This window comes from Dermacentor variabilis, chromosome 11 (genome assembly GCF_050947875.1).
Source record: "Dermacentor variabilis isolate Ectoservices chromosome 11, ASM5094787v1, whole genome shotgun sequence".
Taxonomy (NCBI): domain Eukaryota; kingdom Metazoa; phylum Arthropoda; class Arachnida; order Ixodida; family Ixodidae; genus Dermacentor; species Dermacentor variabilis.
Window position 1 is genome coordinate 54,293,074 of NC_134578.1, and position 17,290 is coordinate 54,310,363.

At 46.5% G+C, this 17,290-nt stretch overlaps 1 protein-coding gene across 11 annotated transcripts in view; it reads right to left on the minus strand.

The window, feature by feature from the left end:
- Nucleotides 1-980: 980 nt before the first annotated feature.
- LOC142564465 (b(0,+)-type amino acid transporter 1-like) overlaps nucleotides 981-17,290 on the minus strand; it is a 33,151-nt gene continuing 16,841 nt past the window's right edge. For all 11 annotated transcript variants that reach the window (XM_075675475.1, XM_075675478.1, XM_075675468.1 and 8 more), the window contains 4 exons: nucleotides 16,786-17,046; nucleotides 10,380-10,505; nucleotides 8,903-8,999; nucleotides 981-3,596 (listed from right to left, as the gene is read on the minus strand). In XM_075675475.1, the coding sequence (XP_075531590.1) occupies nucleotides 2,582-3,596; nucleotides 8,903-8,999; nucleotides 10,380-10,505; nucleotides 16,786-17,046 (1,499 nt within the window). In that variant the 3' untranslated portion in view covers nucleotides 981-2,581. The remainder of the gene's footprint in view (nucleotides 3,597-8,902; nucleotides 9,000-10,379; nucleotides 10,506-16,785; nucleotides 17,047-17,290) is intronic.

Below are 17,290 nucleotides of genomic sequence, written 5' to 3' on the forward strand. Positions count from 1 at the left end.
CGCCAGCTTTCTAGAAAATACGCATTATTTTGATGGTGCCCCTTGTGTCATCACGGAAGATGAAAACCGACCATGAAATGCATTTAGAACACCGCAAAATTCGGTTACATTTTACTTTCGAGCTTGCACTCTGATGCTGGTGGCCTCCTCGACGAGAAATCTGCATCAAACAGATAATTAAAAAGGTATGGCTCTCCCGTAATCGAGAGCAGATGTAAACATGAAATGGCTAGCAGCAAAGCAGATTGGTTGGAGATGGTACTAGCCACAACCTTAAAATGAGTGCAGTGCATGTTCGAAACGGCACACACCGCCACATCACACCACAGCACACGAACCTGTTGAACTGAACCCCACCGCAAGTGTCACCTCGGCCAAACAGCCACCTGTGGCGGACCGGGTACTACCGGCTTGGTCATGCAGCACAGTGCCATGTGTCGAGCTGACGCAAACCCCCCGCCGCGGAACTCGCGGACCACTGGCGTTGAGCAGGCAACCCTGTCTCAGCGCCGAAAGATGACAATCAAGTGTATGGTGCTCTGTATCTTCCTTTTGAACATCGCTATTGGAAATGGCAAATAAAACTTCAGCGTAATAAAAGTTGAAACTTCGGGGATATTATGAACACACATTAGCAAGAACTGGGAAGCAATATATTTTAAACTTGTTTTGGCGGTAACTAGCGTATGTGATATGGTCTTGTACAAAGGTTTGGGGCCAGAAAGCGTATGTTCTTACGATTTGACTGGGTTTCCGGAAGGTCTAGTTTTGTTCTCACAACTCGCCCGGATGTTCTCGTTTGAGTGCCCGGATAACGGCTCTGGCTTCTGGCTCAAGGTCACTTAAAGGCCGCTTACAACAAGAGGTAAAAGCATTTCGTGCTCAATACAAAATGCAATGTCAATATAACAACTAATCAGTCAATGTCACTTCTTGATAATTTTTTTAAGGCAGGTCAAGCACACGAATACACGGACGGCGAAAAGAAGACACGAAAACTAATTTTATTCGCAAGAATTTCCGTATATATACATTCACTATTCAAGTCACGGCGCGTGCGTCACAAGGAATGATAACTATATCGCTAACTGCGTGAGATGATGCCTCACCGCCCGTGCTCATGTCTACATATGTCTGCAGAATGCTATGTGTACAGTATGAAAACATGAAGCGATAAAACGCGTACACAAAAAGATCGTTGAGGGATAAAATGACGAGTATAGAAAGCTAAGAACCGCTTTAGTAGGAATGTGAGCAAAACACAATGGGACACGGGAACAGCTGTAAACTTAAGGCTCCAAAGGTCGGTAAGTCAGAAAAGAAGAACAAAAGAAATGCGGGGGAGCAACGAAGACCGTTCAGAGAATGTGGTGCTCGTGAACTCTTAGTGTTGTAGCTAAACAGGTTCTTTTTTTGGAGAGCGACGCGGAAGGGTCGCACGCGCAACTCGGGCCAAGCCAATCGATTCACGATGCTTGGAAAATTTCTCGGGCGAACTGTTCTCTATAGCTTCCGATTATGACAGTCTGGCCTAAAAGTAGGGAACACCCCCGTGTGCATGTGGCGCCGTCCGAGGCCATATTGCTGCCCGATTTATTCTTTATGTTCTTGCCTTGATCGCGTGGGCGGTCATTGATACATCGGCCTGTGTGGCCGATGGGAACGCGCCCGCTTTGTGCGCTTGATCTGCCGCAAGGAAAATGATGCCGAACCAACTAGCTCGGCTGCCGACCCTTACTCGCTTTCTACCTTGACCTCAGCATTTATGCCTCCCTGCATAAGGGAGCTGCTTGTGGAGCGTAATTATGTCATTTAATCCCAAATGGGTTTCTCACTTTAGTGAGATTAAAGAAGAAAAACTACATGATAGGTTCACCCCATTATACTTCTTTCCTGAGCTCAAGCTGAAGAGGACACGACTTGATAATCTAAGTACTTGTTGCATAAAAGAGAATTATTTATTTCGTTCAAAAGTTTCACCATACATTACACTGGTGTCGCACTCGCAAAATTTCCGTCGCCTATGTGCCATCAGAGATTTGCCCTCGCCGCAGTGATCATATTTGTATCACGTTGATCACTATCATGCACGACGGTTGCCCGAACAGAGGATAGCAAAGAAACATTTGCATTTTAAAAGAACTGTTGCGAATTAGGGCCCTAATGTCTCAGAAATCAGTCCACAGATAAACTCTGAACAATAGTTAAAGGTGAACAGTAAAAGAAAGAGGGTGCATTGATTTTATTTGTTCAATAATTTTTATATTCCTGGGGACTTTCGGAAAAGGTTTTCCCTATAGGGCTTTCCAAGACTTTCAGGCATGGCTTTTTCAACAAGGTTTAATTGCAATAGGAGCGCAAAGATTACCTGACGAAATAACTGACCCATGCATATCACATGATGGCGCAGAGATGGCTGCAAACTAGTCCACCACAGCTCACTGGCTGAGATTCGAAATTACTAGGCAGAAGACCAGATTCTTTGGGCAGCGGAATCAGGGCTTGCTGGCACTTGCTGGACAATCGTACTCAATACTGTACGACGAATTATCGGCTGCTGTGTACGATTTGGCATGCGCAACTAAAACCTTGTATTCTCTGAGTCTATGGTCGAATAATTTTTCTTTATACGTGACGCATTCAAAGGACGCAGTGTAGTCCTATGTTTTTGATCAGACCGTTCTACCGCACCTTTCAGAGAATCATCCTTCAGCTCGTTGGCGGCTTCGACGAAGTATAGTGCCTGGTGAGCGCTTAGATTTTGCTGTGCCTTGTGGGCAGCAGCGGGTAATTCTTTTGAAGTGTGTTGAATATTGCACTTCTTTTCATCGAGTACAAACGTGAGCTCGTCGAAACAAGGCATCGAGGGCATTAACTTCTGAAGTGTCTCTGTTAGCACTCGCGCTGCCCGACAGTGCCAACGTATGCCGACGAAGAACAGATAGTAGAAGAGACCTACGATGTAGATGCCCACGATCACTAGATACTCGTAGTAGCTGGTAGGTTGAACTAGCGGAATCACAACCAAGGCGACAGATGACACCAACTTTAGAAGGACTACTACGAGTGGCGCCCTGTACGAACGGCCCCTGTTCTTCATCGTGAAGCGCAGCAAGACGAGGGAGAGAACCGCGAAAATGTCCCACAGGGTCTCGACGAACACGGAAGCCTGGATCAGGGTTTGCAGCGAACCGAAGAAGACAAAGACGACAGAGAGGGCGCCCTTGAAAATCACGCACATAAATGGTACGCGAGAGTCGATAGTGACAAGCGACAGGACTCTCGGCAAGTGTCCTGTCCTGGCTGCCGAGAGGACAAAGCGGGGCGCGCTGAAGAACGACGCGCAGAGCCCGCCGAAGACGCTGACCGAGACCGCGACGGGCACAGCCGCGTGGCCCACGGCACCCCAGGTCCTGAGCGCGAAAGCTGAGGCAATGGCGTCGGTGCTCGCCAAAGTAGGGAAGTCCAGGACCACGGCGTAGGAGAGGTTGGTCAGGACGTACAGGACGGTTACGGTGAGAAGACCAGCCATGAGGGATCGCTGCACGTTGCGGACGGGGTCCGCCATCTCTTCGGCAATGAAGCTAACGTACTTCCTGGAAAAAAGAATAAATAAATGGAGTTTGTGGATGTTATACCAGCTGGAATTGTTCCATGTAGTTTAATTAAAGAAAACATTGTTTGGAAGATGATTCCATATTGCTTAGCTCCACCTCAGTTTCTGTGTAGAGTTCACGGTTGCGAGAAAGCTTAACACGTTCCATTACGCTGTCACAGCGCTCCTCCGAAAATTTTTAAATGCTCCTGGCCCACACCAATAGCGTTTCCGTTTTCTTTATCACAGCGCTGACTCAGCTTGCACATAGTGCTACGTTGATGAGTGCAAGTTAGGTATCGTACAGCCGAGCAGAAGGGTAATTAAAAGCACGAAAAGGGAGCGAGAGGTGCGTACAAAGATCGCGCGTTTCATTTCGGATCTCAGCAGCAGAGCTTGAATAGCCTTCCAACGAAAAGTGTCTTCGCGATCGGTATTCTCCGCGCGTTCAATGTCACCGATGCTGGGGCCAAAGTCAACCAAAGAAACACGATTCTCCAGCATTCCCGTTTGCTCGCCTTGATTTTATGTCCTTCCTTTCGCTGCTATTCTTGCTCTTCGGCAGCTCAGTATCTATAATAGTTCAACGCCTGTACTGAGGTCAAGGTCGCAAGTCTTTCGTTTTTAAATATTTAGAGGTAATCGCCTATCGGTCCATCTAGGAGCCTAGCCTCCACGCGTATAACCCAATGTACGACCGTGCGATGGCGTTTTTTTTTATGCATTGCGATGAAGAGTTCGTTCTGTAAGGTAATGTCGCTCTCTAGACCACGAGGACACTGAAAGAAAAAGCTTTAGATGTGGAAAGACTATTAATCTCCCTACATCTTCCCCTGCCAGGAAAATATAAAAAGCTAGCTTTCACCGCTCAAGTACAGACTGCTTCAGTAGAATAACCTTGTTTTATTGCGAGTGAATGACCTGAGTTTAAATATCGTATTTATGGTCTTTTTTATTGTTAGGCGTCGAGTCAGGGATCAACAAGTGCTACAAAACACGCGCAGGCTGCACGGGAACGCTAATGTAAATATGCCTCAAGAATTACGTCATCCCAGAAAAGCCGCTGCTGACATTTAGCGTTCCCGATATGATTCTATCCACCTTTTATTTAAATGTATCTCAACTATGTTTGTTTATCGAACTACAAGGCCATTGCCTTGTATACATGCGCCTTGCATATGAAGGAATAATTTCAGCTAGCCAATGTCTCACCAATAGTGCCCCTGTACCGTGTTCATTTCAACATATTCATTTCCTCCCGGCCTCTCTGCATCTGTGGCACGGTCCCTGTTTGAGCCAACGATTCCCCGTGATTTCAGAAGGCAATAACAACATCCTACACTCTTAAAAAGTTTACACTCTTTGGGGCTTATCTTATCGTCCAACAACGATAATCGTCATCTGCCTTGCGTGCGTTTCCTTTCTTGAAAACTCGGCGCTCGCAACTTTCTTGTCTAGAATGCTGTGTCAGGCTGATAAAGCGCAAACCGGCCGTGACTTGGAAGTACCGGGATCGCAGCGTTGAAGAAAGAAAAGGCGGCCAAGACAGGTGGCGATTATCGTCCTTGGACAAGATACGACCCAAGTGGTGTAAACGTTTTTAAGAGTGCAGCCGATGCCTCCATTTCTGCGCGGATGGCACGCCTTACTTACAAAGGCCAATTGTCTTGCTTGCACACCCGAGTCTCTTTAAAGCGGAGCTCTCTATGTCTGACCCTCCGAGGCTTTCTGTGCATAAGTAGTGTTTCTAGCGAAATTTACAACCTGCATACTCTTGAATGTTGACTGGCAAAGTAGTGACAGTGAGAACGCATGTGTTCTGAGTAATCAAATAATTGACCTTGACATCGCCTCATAAGGTTCTCTAAAGCACAGAGGAAGGCTAATGGTTTCTGAGATTATGAATACACGTTTTTTTGGTCAGCTGTGTATGCGCCACGAGATGCTACAGCATTTTTTTTTCTATGAACAGATGCGTGTGTAGGTGATGTAGGTGGTGTAGGTGAACCGTAGGTGATGCCCGCTACTCTTTCTTTAACTAGCGCAAGATGTTGACGCACACAGTAGTGCAAGTAAGCGTAACTATCTTCTGCGTAATCTGAGAACCTACATCACGACATGTGACATAATATTAGCTCAAATGTGTATTTACAGACCAAAAAGCCCTTAACAGATAAAACATGGTATCCAGAGGCTACTGGACATATTCTGAGAAACAAGTGGGCCAACAAGCACTAAATTTATCTGAATATGTGTCGCACTTGACCATGCGTAAAACTCTCATGAGCATTCTTTCATCGACAAGCAACACTGTCCTCTCCTCTCTTCTAATATCGAGAGCCATCCGCTACTGCTGCTACCTGGCTAACGCTAACAAGTTTTCCGTCATCTAGAGTACAACATTGCGTCGGATCTGCGTCGTATCGGCGGGCTTTCTTATGCGTTGCAAAGGCGGAGATGATTGGTACGGGTTATGTTCGCTGAATAAAATCAGCCTTGCACGCACTGAACGCAACTGCGTTAAATCCCACGGTCCGCATGGATAACACTCGCGCCTGCTGCAGCCGACGGCAGGTCATTAGCGTTCTCAGAACTGTGACTGCTATTCGATACACAGACCACTGAGGATGGCGCCCTTCCGCTGCGGCGCCCAAGATATAGGCACACTGTGTACAAGCGTATGTAACGGGAGGCCAAGCAGCCACTTCAATATGCGCATACCATTCAGCGGCATAGAGACCCATGCTCGTGGGCTAACGCAAACACAGGCACTGCCGAGGGTTGGGGCATTCCCGTTGCGGTGTGAGCGACCCATACACAGTTTGGGCTTTCGAGAAAGCGCACCCATGTAAGAGGAGACCGAGTTAGATTCCGCGTCATGCCTGGGGTAAGTGGCTCGCGGGTCGTTTTATGTGTTCGCAGAATATATAGGGCATTGCGCCGGGCCACCTGCACCGAGTCGTGTGAAATTCGAGCAAGAGAGCCATGGGGCGTTCCTTTCAGTGTGCCCCAAAAACTGGATTGGAAGGTGCTGTCACAGCGTAGATTGTTGACGCCTCCACCTACTTTGGTTAGATACGTGTCTTGTGTCAGAATTGAGTGATAGAATTTGAGCGAGGGAGTTAGAACAAGGGTAGTGACCGCATTTGCCAGGTTATTTAAACGAGTGTGCATATACTACAGGGAAAGCGAGCGAGCCGACAACCGGTCGCCGCGATGGACAATGTATCCTACTTTATTTTTCTGATAAACCTGTATGCTTAAAGGGAAGCTGAAAGGTTTTCCAGAAAAAAATGAGTGATGAGCTGTACGTAATGGTTTTCAACCCTCCGAATTCGAATATCGCATCGAAATTGAGCGAAAGAAAGTGCAAACGGCTTTTATTTCAACGAAAAGTGCAGCAGCAGACTGGGGGCAGCTCGCGCGCCTCGTTTCCGCCTGTGATTGGTCGGGCGCCTCGTGACGTCAACAATGGTGCTCGTCCGGACCGACCGCTACCGCTACACATGAAGCACGGTGCAAGGTGGTTTAATAATAATAATATTTGGGGTTTAACGTGCCAAAACCACTTTCTGATTATGAGGCACGCCGTAGTGGAGGACTCCGGAAATTTTGACCCCCTGGGGTTCTTTAACGTGCACCTAAATCTAAGCACACGGGTGTTTTCGCATTTCGCCCCCATCGAAATGCGGCCGCCGTGGCCGGGATTGGTAAGACGGTATTGGTAACTTCAAGCGGAGTAAATGGTAGATTTCGAGATCTTGCGTTTCTTTGAGGAGTTCAGCGCTGCTCCCTAGATGTACGAGCCGATTGTGAAGAGCCGGCCTTTCCAAGAGGCAAAAGATGCTGGTAGCAAGCAGCTTTCGGCGCGAACAAAAGCGAAGTGTTAGCATTTGCTCGTGTTAGAAATGGTCTTTGGTGAGTATGTTTTTTGCAAAGCTGCATTCAGTGATCTAGTGAGTTCGTTTCCGGAGAAACAACTGTACATGTTCCTGCTTGCCTCCTCGTGGAACGCAAGCGGGGATGCGATAGTCAGCATCTGTGAGCTCCCAAAGCTGTCGGGAATCTACAAAGACGGTTTACATGCGGGAAAAGTTTTCCGGCTCTTGTGGCACGTGTAGCACCTTGATCAGCGCGCCATGCGCACGCTATTCGTAACCGGAGCCGTAAGGGCGGCGAATTCCGTCGGCTACGTGAGACGGCTGGTTTCTCTGTGCGCGAGAGAAGGGGGGGGGGGGGTGCGCAGCGTCCTGGCGTGCGCCGGCTTCCAAACAGATGCAAGCTTTACATTGCACTACGTTATGGTAGCTGCATGTAGGCTGTTTCTCAACACACGTGCGAATAGAAAATTAACGGCGGTTTGCGACGAAACCTGCGTCAAGGGTGGGAGATAGACATTCACCTTCCGTTCAGCGTGCTAACACGAAGGAGTTAGCAGTAAATCAAAGTCAAGGTTTCGATGAATTCGTGTATTCATAAGGTCCTCCAAGACCAGTTGTCATCGGTCCGCCCACATCCATCCCGTCTTTGTGTGTTCGTTGCCCCGACCTATTCGCGCTGCATTTAGAAAGCCTCCTAGCAGCAAGTCGTACTCTCACTCATTCACGCATTATTGATAAACTCTGGTAGTAATCGTTGTCACGGAAGTGGTTAGAACACAGCGCTATTTTTCTTGAGCGCTTGAAGTTCTTTCGATTCACAGCAGCCTCCCACTTAGCTGAAAGCTTCTTGTCTTGCGCGAACTAATGGAACATCGGAACATCGTCGCGGTCGCTGGTGTTCGTGCAACCATAGGCTGCGCAGAACGCCGGCATGATCGGCCTTCCAGTTCAATTGATGCTGCGCACGTCAACTACCACTCTACATACACACAAACAAAGGAATGCAGGGTCAAGCGAAGCAGATGGCACGCACGCAGAAATAAGCACCGTCAGGCACGGTCGCGGAGACTGCCAAGGAATGGAACACCAATGCTGACGTCACTACGCCATGGTTTCCGGTCTCCGCTCGCATCGTCAGCGTCAGCAGCAGCGAGCGGCGCTCGACGGGGGGCGGAGCTACAGTGCAATTTTAACCGACGATTATGTCGCTCCTAAGTGAAAAATCCCGCCCAAAATTTTACCTGAATGGTTTATAAGGTTCCCGCATCCGTATATGAGCGTTTTATTGAATTCGACAGACTCTTCAGCTTCCCTTTAAGACCATCTCCCTGAATGCAAGATGTCACCGGATGGCGACGAAGAATCGACTGCCTTTATGGAAGATCTGGGAGAAGAAACTTCACCATACGCTTCTGTTATTGCTTACCATCCTGAGAAGGAAAGCAGGGCCCCGTAGAAGGCGTTTAAGATTCCCGATGCTGTCACGCTGGTTGAGAAAAAGGGAGCCTCAAGCTCACTTTTACCTGAAAAACAGAACCACCGATCGCAGAACAATTAATTCACCGAGCAGCTATTTCATTTCGTTTTATTACCGTAAAGACCCACGAGGGGTATTACATAAGGGGTGGGTACATATATTTTGGTGAGCGAGTGTTGCCACAACGAAACATGACTGGTAACATTATTGGCAAAGTTGGATGAGCACGTGATGGCTGCGATGTCGTTGGGTAGGTCGTTCCAGTCTGTTGCAGTACGGGAGAAAAATGATGCGGTAAAAGTGGTAGTTCGGGCACGAGGTCGGGAAACTTGAAACGGATGACGAGTACGATGAGATATGCGGGCTGGAGGGACGATGTAGGGTGCGCGACCTAGTGAACTATGGAAAAATTTATGAAACAAGCAAAGGCTGGCAATGCGGCGACGAAGTGATAACGGCAATAAGTCGGATTCAGCTTTCAAAGCTGACACACTGATGTCGTAAGAATATGATGAATGGATGAATCTGGCTGCTCTGTTTTGGACTGATTCGAGTGCATTTATAAGGTAAGCTTGGTGCGGGTTCCAAATGGGTGAGGCATATTCTAATTTTGGTCTGACAAGGGATTTGTACGCTAATAATTTCACATGTTTAGGGGCTTGGCGGAGATGACGTCTTAGAAATCCAAGTGTTTTATTAGCGGATGAAATGATGTTCGTAACGTGTGTACTCCAGGACAAGTCGCCACACAAGGTAATGCCTAAGTACTTGTGTGATAGAACCGGTTGTACAGGGACGTTAGCTATGACGTATGGGAAATGAAGTGGGTTACGGCGACGCGTGAAGGACAAGATATTGCATTTTTGAAGGTTAAGTTCCATTAACCATTTGGCACACCATTCCTGAATGCGGTTAAGGTCGTCTTGAAGAGATGTTTAGTCAGAAGCGTTATTAACCTTGCGATAAATTACATAATCATCGGCGAACATGCGAATATTACTAGAGACATGCGTTGGCAAATCGTTAATATAAATTAGAAACAGAAGCGGACCGAGGACAGACCCTTGCGGGACACCTGACGTTACTGGGATAGGACTGGAGTTGTGGTTGTTAACGGTGACACGCTAGTTGTGGAGTTGTGGTGTTAACGGTAACGGTTACGCGCTAGAAGGACGCTACAAAAACAAAAGCTACCAATAAAATAAAACGCGCACTGACTTCCAGCAGTTCGTAAAGCTATCATGGATGATGTTTATTATTATCTAATATCTATTAACAGCTACGAGCAACACACTTCCTCACTTTGTTGTAGATACAGCTAAATACACACTGCGTTAAGAAGGCACGGAATGCTTAATGTCCACCAATTTCCGGCGAAATTTAAGACAAGAAATTGATTGATCCACAAACCAAAGGTAAAACCAACCTCTGGCAAGAGAAACCGCTCCTGTGATCACAATGGACAGCAGTATCAGACATTTGACAGTTGAGAGCGTCGCCTGTAGCCACGACGACGTCTTGTTGGCGACGCAGTTGAGCGCAGTTACCGCACCTGCACGAGGAAGGACGCTTTCAGTGCAATGTAGAACAGACACCTAAGAACTTTACCTGCCAGTTACACGTCGTGCGTAGAAGGAAAGGGACGGCTTACGTTTGATTGAAGCACCTTGCTTTGTGCATGACTGAGTTTTTTCGACAAGCTTCCTTCTTATATTTTCAATTCCAACTTTATGTTGCCCTTCAGTCCTCTGCCATTGCAGGGACGCAAACTGAATAATTATCTTTAGGTTAGCCTTTTAACCTACCTATTTTTCGCATATTATTTATCTTTCCCTTGTGGCAGATCCGACCACTAATTTGCACTCATGATGTTTTCAGCGAACTTCTTAGGTGCAGCTCATTTTGATTTCATTTCACTTCATTTGTTTACTCACAGAGCCGTATAGGCATTGCAGAGAGGAGGGGCAATAACAAAAAGGGAAAGAAAGGCTAGTAAGGCAGCACATGGTCACAGAGAGCCGACTTGAACACGCCATGATTCGCGATGGTGACGATGGAGGCGGGAAGGGGATTCCAGCCTTCTATTGTTTTCTAAATGAAGGCTTCGAAGTATTCGTTGATCTTGTACTGAGCTACCCCAACGTTCATGCGATGATCAACGAAGGACGACAGCTATTCTGGAATAAAAAAAAGTGTCATTCTCAGGTACTTATTAGCGCAATATTTTTATGAAACAGGCATAAGCGCTAAATACGACGTCTTGCTGTATGGCTTTTCAAATTTAGCGTTCATTTCTCCGAGTGCCTCAGTTGATTATCTCATCTATTTGTAGTACTGTACGTAATAGGTAGTTGTTTCTCCCAAGTACTCGCATGTACCACTAAAGGTCCTGCGAAGGTAGGTCTATTGGTACACTGAAACTAGAGGAAATAGTAGGCACACTTGGTTTGCAAGCGCCATATTTGAACTAGTGATGGAATCGTTGTGATCGGTGGTGGAGGTTTCATATTGGTGCTACAACATAGCACAAGCGTGAAAAAGAGTCTAAATTTTGATTTTTACTGCGCTTCGTGCTCCAAGACAGAACGGGGAGGGTGAAATTTAATGTCATGGTTAAATTTAGACAATGATTATAAAATGGAACAGAAGTACTTTGTTTCCAAAAAACGGAAATAGAGCTAGTGAGCAAGTGAAACAACTTTATTTGGTCCACAACAGACGCGAGTAAACTCATCACCTGGCTAGGCCCACTCGGGGACCATCAGGTGAAACCTGACGGCCCTCTCGCGAGCCCTCTGGACTGCCAGGATTTGAGAGGTCTGGTCCTGAACCCTAATGAGCTTCATGATTTCCTCTCGGTTGAAAGGGGGACCGGCAGAGCCGCAGCCCCACAGGACATGCTCGAAGTCCGCATAGCCACCACACAGAGGGCAGCTTTTCTAATTGCGACACGAGCACACAACATCTATTATACTCTCACTCCTTCTACAATGAAATATCCACATTGTGTGCTGCTTGAGGCGGACTGGACAACAAAACGCTCACAGAAGAAAAAATATTACTGGGACCACAGTCTCAACCGTCCCTTGGCGCTCGAGGACACAAGATCGCTGCTGGACTTCTTGATGACAACTGAACTCTGCAACCACTTCTGATTGTCTGGTGCACACTGTCGAAGTCGAAGTTTTCTCTTCATGTATGTGACTTGAGGGCTCGAGGACATGTCGCGATCTGCGATGACACCCAAAAGTGAGTGAGTCTTCTTATGGGCGATCTGATGGCCAATAAAATACACCCTGTAGGGCGTCATAGGCTTGCGCGTGAATGCGAATAGTGCATATTTTTCAGCTGAGACTTCTAGTCTTTGTCCAGAAGTGAGGCCACCTTCTGAAGTCTCGCACGTAGTTGGATACGTGTCATGCCTGACAACCAAATGCAAGTATTGTGTGCATAAACTGAGACGCTAACCGTCTGTGGCAGAGGTTGCGCAAGTCCTACAAGGGTGAGGTTTTAAAAGTGGGACTCATGACCCTGGACGCCACGACAAGCATGATACCCACTGGTCGGGCAATCTTCAGTGCCAAAAGAAAATACATTCTTGTGATGCAGCTTCATACACATAAAAAGATTAAACCACCAAATTCTGCAGCCTCTAGTGTTCCAAGAATCGCTTGATGGTTTATGGGGTCATAAAGCCTTTCACATTAAGAAGTTTTACAGTGAGACGCTTCACCTATTAAGCTTTCTTCGCAAAATACTTCTCGTAAACATTAAGCTCCACTCCTCCGGCGAGGATCGAGAATACAATTAACAGAAATTCGGCTGTTCTTGTTCGCTGGCCCCTGAGCACATAATATATAGGTTGAAATTAACCATACCTGTTTTCCTCATGATGCACTTTACTTCAAGTGAATTTAATTTTTATACTCCCGACAGGTGCGACGATACGCTCTGTTGAGATGTTCATATAGTTTCAATACGTAGTTAAGAGATATTCAGTAATTTTGCCTATTATCTATTTTAGCTTGCTCACACAGGCCTAATTTGGACCACATACCACTTTCGAACCTTTCATGGGCCCAACATGTTTATTCAGTTTCATTGCCTTAGATCAGGAAGTTTTTACCATGTGATTCATTATAATTTGCGTGGGTATATTGAGCCATCGCGGTAGCCCTGTGCCTATGGCACTGCGCTGCTGAACTCGACGTTACGAGTTTAGTTTTATAGAAGTCGACATGCTAAGTGCGTGTTATTAATTGAGTGCACGTTTAAGAACATCAGGTGGTCAAAATTATGCTCGAGACCCCACTACGGCGTGCCTCGTAATCATATTGTGGCTTTGGCGCGCAACACGCATTCAAGAATGTGAAATTTTAAAGACTAGCGTCGACATTTCATCGGACTACCACGCTCACCCAGAGGCATGGATGGGTCATAAGGAGTCAAGAAACTCACCCTCTCCGAACTACACCGCCCCTATCAAGCCATCCGGTTCTAGGGGCCGCTTCAGAGAAGCATTACACTAACTCCAGACTTACGCTAACGAGCCAGTCCCATGAGTCTGCTCTAACCTGGCCCCTAATCTTTTCATTTCCTCATTCTCGAATACGCCGTGAGCCATCTTAATCAATACAAATTTATTCAGTGAAGGAAACGAATGTTATTTAAGGCCATTCGGTGAAAATAACAGCTTTACAGTAAAATTCGCTTGTTGGAGTAAAAATAATGCAGTACTGTTGGCTCACGCAACAGGACTCCTGACTGGTAATGAGAGCTTCTTTTTTTTGAAAATGGCGGAACATTCCCCAATTGGTCGGGCATATTAAATAATCAACGTATAATAAAGGATTTTCATGTTCTGTTACTAACGCGGTGCCCCCATGTGGGCATTTCTAAAGTTCTGTGAGTTGAACGAATTGGCCGGCGTGTTATTCATTTATTGATAAAGTATGATGCCAATCCTTGAGGAAAATATTCATCTGAAGAACCAGGCAAATTAGAACGGAACACAGTCCCACGGGAACATCATTTTCACAGCACCATTGTTTGCCGCGTCCAGATACGAACTTTGTCGCTTATCACATGTCAGTGTAGTGGCACAATCTGTGAAGTTAAACACATTTACTGTCGAGGAGCAACCACGAAAAATACTTAGCTAGAGGAAATATCTTTTACGCAGTTCCTAGAGAGCTACACAATGTCTAGCCTTGCGTCCTTTGACAGAAAATCATCTGAATGAGACAATAGCTCGTGTTCGGCATTTAACATTCCGGATTATGTAGACGGCAGTTATATACTATTTCGAAAATGTAATTCGCCGTGGCAGATATATTTGGAATATTGCAAACAACGATATTCAGTGCCCAGAGTAATCGTAATCCAGATTAGAAGATATATTCAAAGTTCAAAGGAGCCCTAAAGTTATAAAGGCATCTTATTATATTGTAGATCATTCATTATCAGCGGAATTATCACAACATTAATCCTTGCTTCTCTTGCTGGTTATGAGGACTGCTCAGTGGCTACCAAGCCACCTTGGTATCGCAGAATAGGCGCTGCTTAACTGATTAGATGCTGCTGTACACACGCTGAATATGGATGACTCCCGTTACATTTATGTTAGGACACCCCAAGAAGTTCCGCACTTAGCGGCAAATGCTTTGCAAGGACCTCACGTTTGAGATCCTCCTCTGCCACTGGCGCTTACAAGTGCATTACACTTAATTTAAATGCTTTTTCTTGATTTCAACTAAGATGTCATTAACTCGCGTTTGTTCCCTCACCCAATCTGCTCTTTTCTTATCCCTTAACGTTACACCTATCATTCTTCTTTCCATAGCTCGTTGCGTCGTCCTCAATTTGAGTAGAACCCTTTTCTTAAGCCTCCAGGTTTCTGCCCCGTAGGTGAGTACTGGTAAGAATCAGCTATTATATACTTTTCTCTTGAGGGATAATGGCAACCTGCTGTTCATGATCTGAGAATGCCTGCCAAACGCACCCCAGCCCATTCTTATTCTTCTGATTATTTCGCATAGCTACTTCGCATAACTATCCACTAATCTGTTATCGCAATCGATGCATCACCTTTCCAGTGAAACTGCGACGTTTTTTTAATTATATAGCTTGCACAGCTTGCACGCCTCACTTACTTCAGATAAGAAGACAATTGACCTCAGTTGTAATTTCGGCACAAGTGGAAACAATTTTCCAAGTGACCAATGGCGATTTCGCTTGCGTGACAGTTCGACGTTTTTTATTTAAGTAACCTATACATGAACGAAATACTTGTACCATCGTTGTGCCCTGATCAGCAGTGACATGCCATCAGCGCCCTTCACGACATCTTAGAAGACAGCAATCTTGCGGACAACCTCTGAATGAGCTAGGGATTTATTATTGTGGAAATAGCAGATCACCAACCGGTTATAGATTGTTTCTGAGTGCCAGTTCCGTATTGAACTTTTCGTTGTAGTTTATGTGCAAGTTCAAAATGCCCCGCGCTCATTATAGAAAATTTGCGTTAGATTCTTATCTGTAGTGATTTGGTGACTCTGCCAAACAACTAGACCGTGTTTCTGGCACTGGCGGCTGTGGTTATACTACTTAAACGCTCTTGATGATTAATAGTGTTTTATGGCGCAAGGGCTACAACGAGCAAAGGGCGCCATACTTACACGCTCTTGACCTACGTTAGTTGTTTCTTTAGTACGAAATGTGACGCGTGTACCGAACGACCCGATCGCTCGTATCTGCGGTCGTGGCTCCCGTGGGCTCGCTACTTCCATGTTTGTTATTTGTGCTCCTTTGTGCAGTGTTATTTTCGCTTTGCTTACTCCTAGTTTTATCATTTCGGGGTAAGTCATTGAAGACTTTGAGAGAGCCGGCCTTAAGGAGGCCTACCTTTCCAATTTCCTTTATTTATGAAACTGAAACTCAACGTTTGGCGCCTTGCGTTACGTTATGAGAGACTAAACACAACGGAGTGGCGTACAGGACACAGCACCTCAGCTTGTGCTGCAATCGCAGCAGGCTCATTTCCCTGGACGAGGTACCATAGCTGGGCGAGAGCGCCATCCTGGCCCTGCGTAAATGGATGTCCAGCGGCCGCTGCTGAAAACCACCACTACAACTGCTGAAGGGGGCATGCAATGCTTTACTACTCAAGTGCCCTTCCGGCGCATTATTCAGCCACAGGAGATTTCGGACGGGCGGACTTACCCTGTGCTGCAATTTCACGGCAATACGACCAGCGCCAGAATGCCTCCACTGCTCGTATTGCCATTTCTTTTCCCTTAGCCGCTCCTCGTATTCAGGCTGCTGGTCGGGAGTCTTAAATGCGTGTTGCCTACCCACAGCGGTGCGGCAGCAACAACGAAATCAACTGCTAGGCTGGATCTTTTAGACATGCTAGGCTAGTAACGTAACTCTCCACGTCGCAAGCTGCTGTCGCCACGGCCACTTGCGCAACATTTACCTAAACCGGGAAATGTATGCGGGGAGCGCCACATGCTTCGCTTTGTTATCAGGAACGCCTTATCATCAATAATGTGGTTTGGATGCTTGTTTCGCGCTTGTTCGTTATTGAACCGATGGTTTTCTGTACGCTCTATGCGCGATACCAAAGAATGCATGCACTTATCGGTTCAGTCGCTGAAGGTATATTTTTTTTTGCGTCACGACGACGCCCCGAAAGAACTCGACCAACTAGAGGCTAACAGCATCGCTGTAAAATATATTTTGATGTACCGTAGCCATGCTGTCACATTGTTTCGGCGCTCACAGTAAAACCATTGGGTGCCCTGTTCAAAGCGGGGCAATCTTGTACTCACAGATGAACGTCACCGCGACCAGAACGCTGACCGCGTACGGAGGCGTGCAGTCAGTATAGGCGAGACTCAGAGCGTACGTAGAGAAAGTGAGGCCCTGAGTGGCTCCATTTATCGGGTCCGATAGCGTAGCAAAGCTCCAGGCGCACATGAAGGCCGTAAGATCGCCGGCCCTGCCCAGAGCCCTGCCGGCAGCGACGATGTAAGCGTAGTCACCGCCGCAGGCTGGTAGCACGGCTGCTAGTTCCGCGTAGCACAGGCCGCCTGAAGATCGAGGTGAATGCTTAGCAGCACTGTAAATACTTAGCAACACTGCATAACATTGATTGAACAAGAAATGCACAGTGGGGTGCTGGTTTGGGTTATTTCATATCGTTAATTTGTGGAGGCCGGTTTTGCGGACAAACTATATGGACGTAAAACTACAGGCGCAAAATGCAATTTCCGACTAAATTTGATTCATCTAGATATTTGTGGCTTGATGTCGCATAGATAAACTTTACCTGGC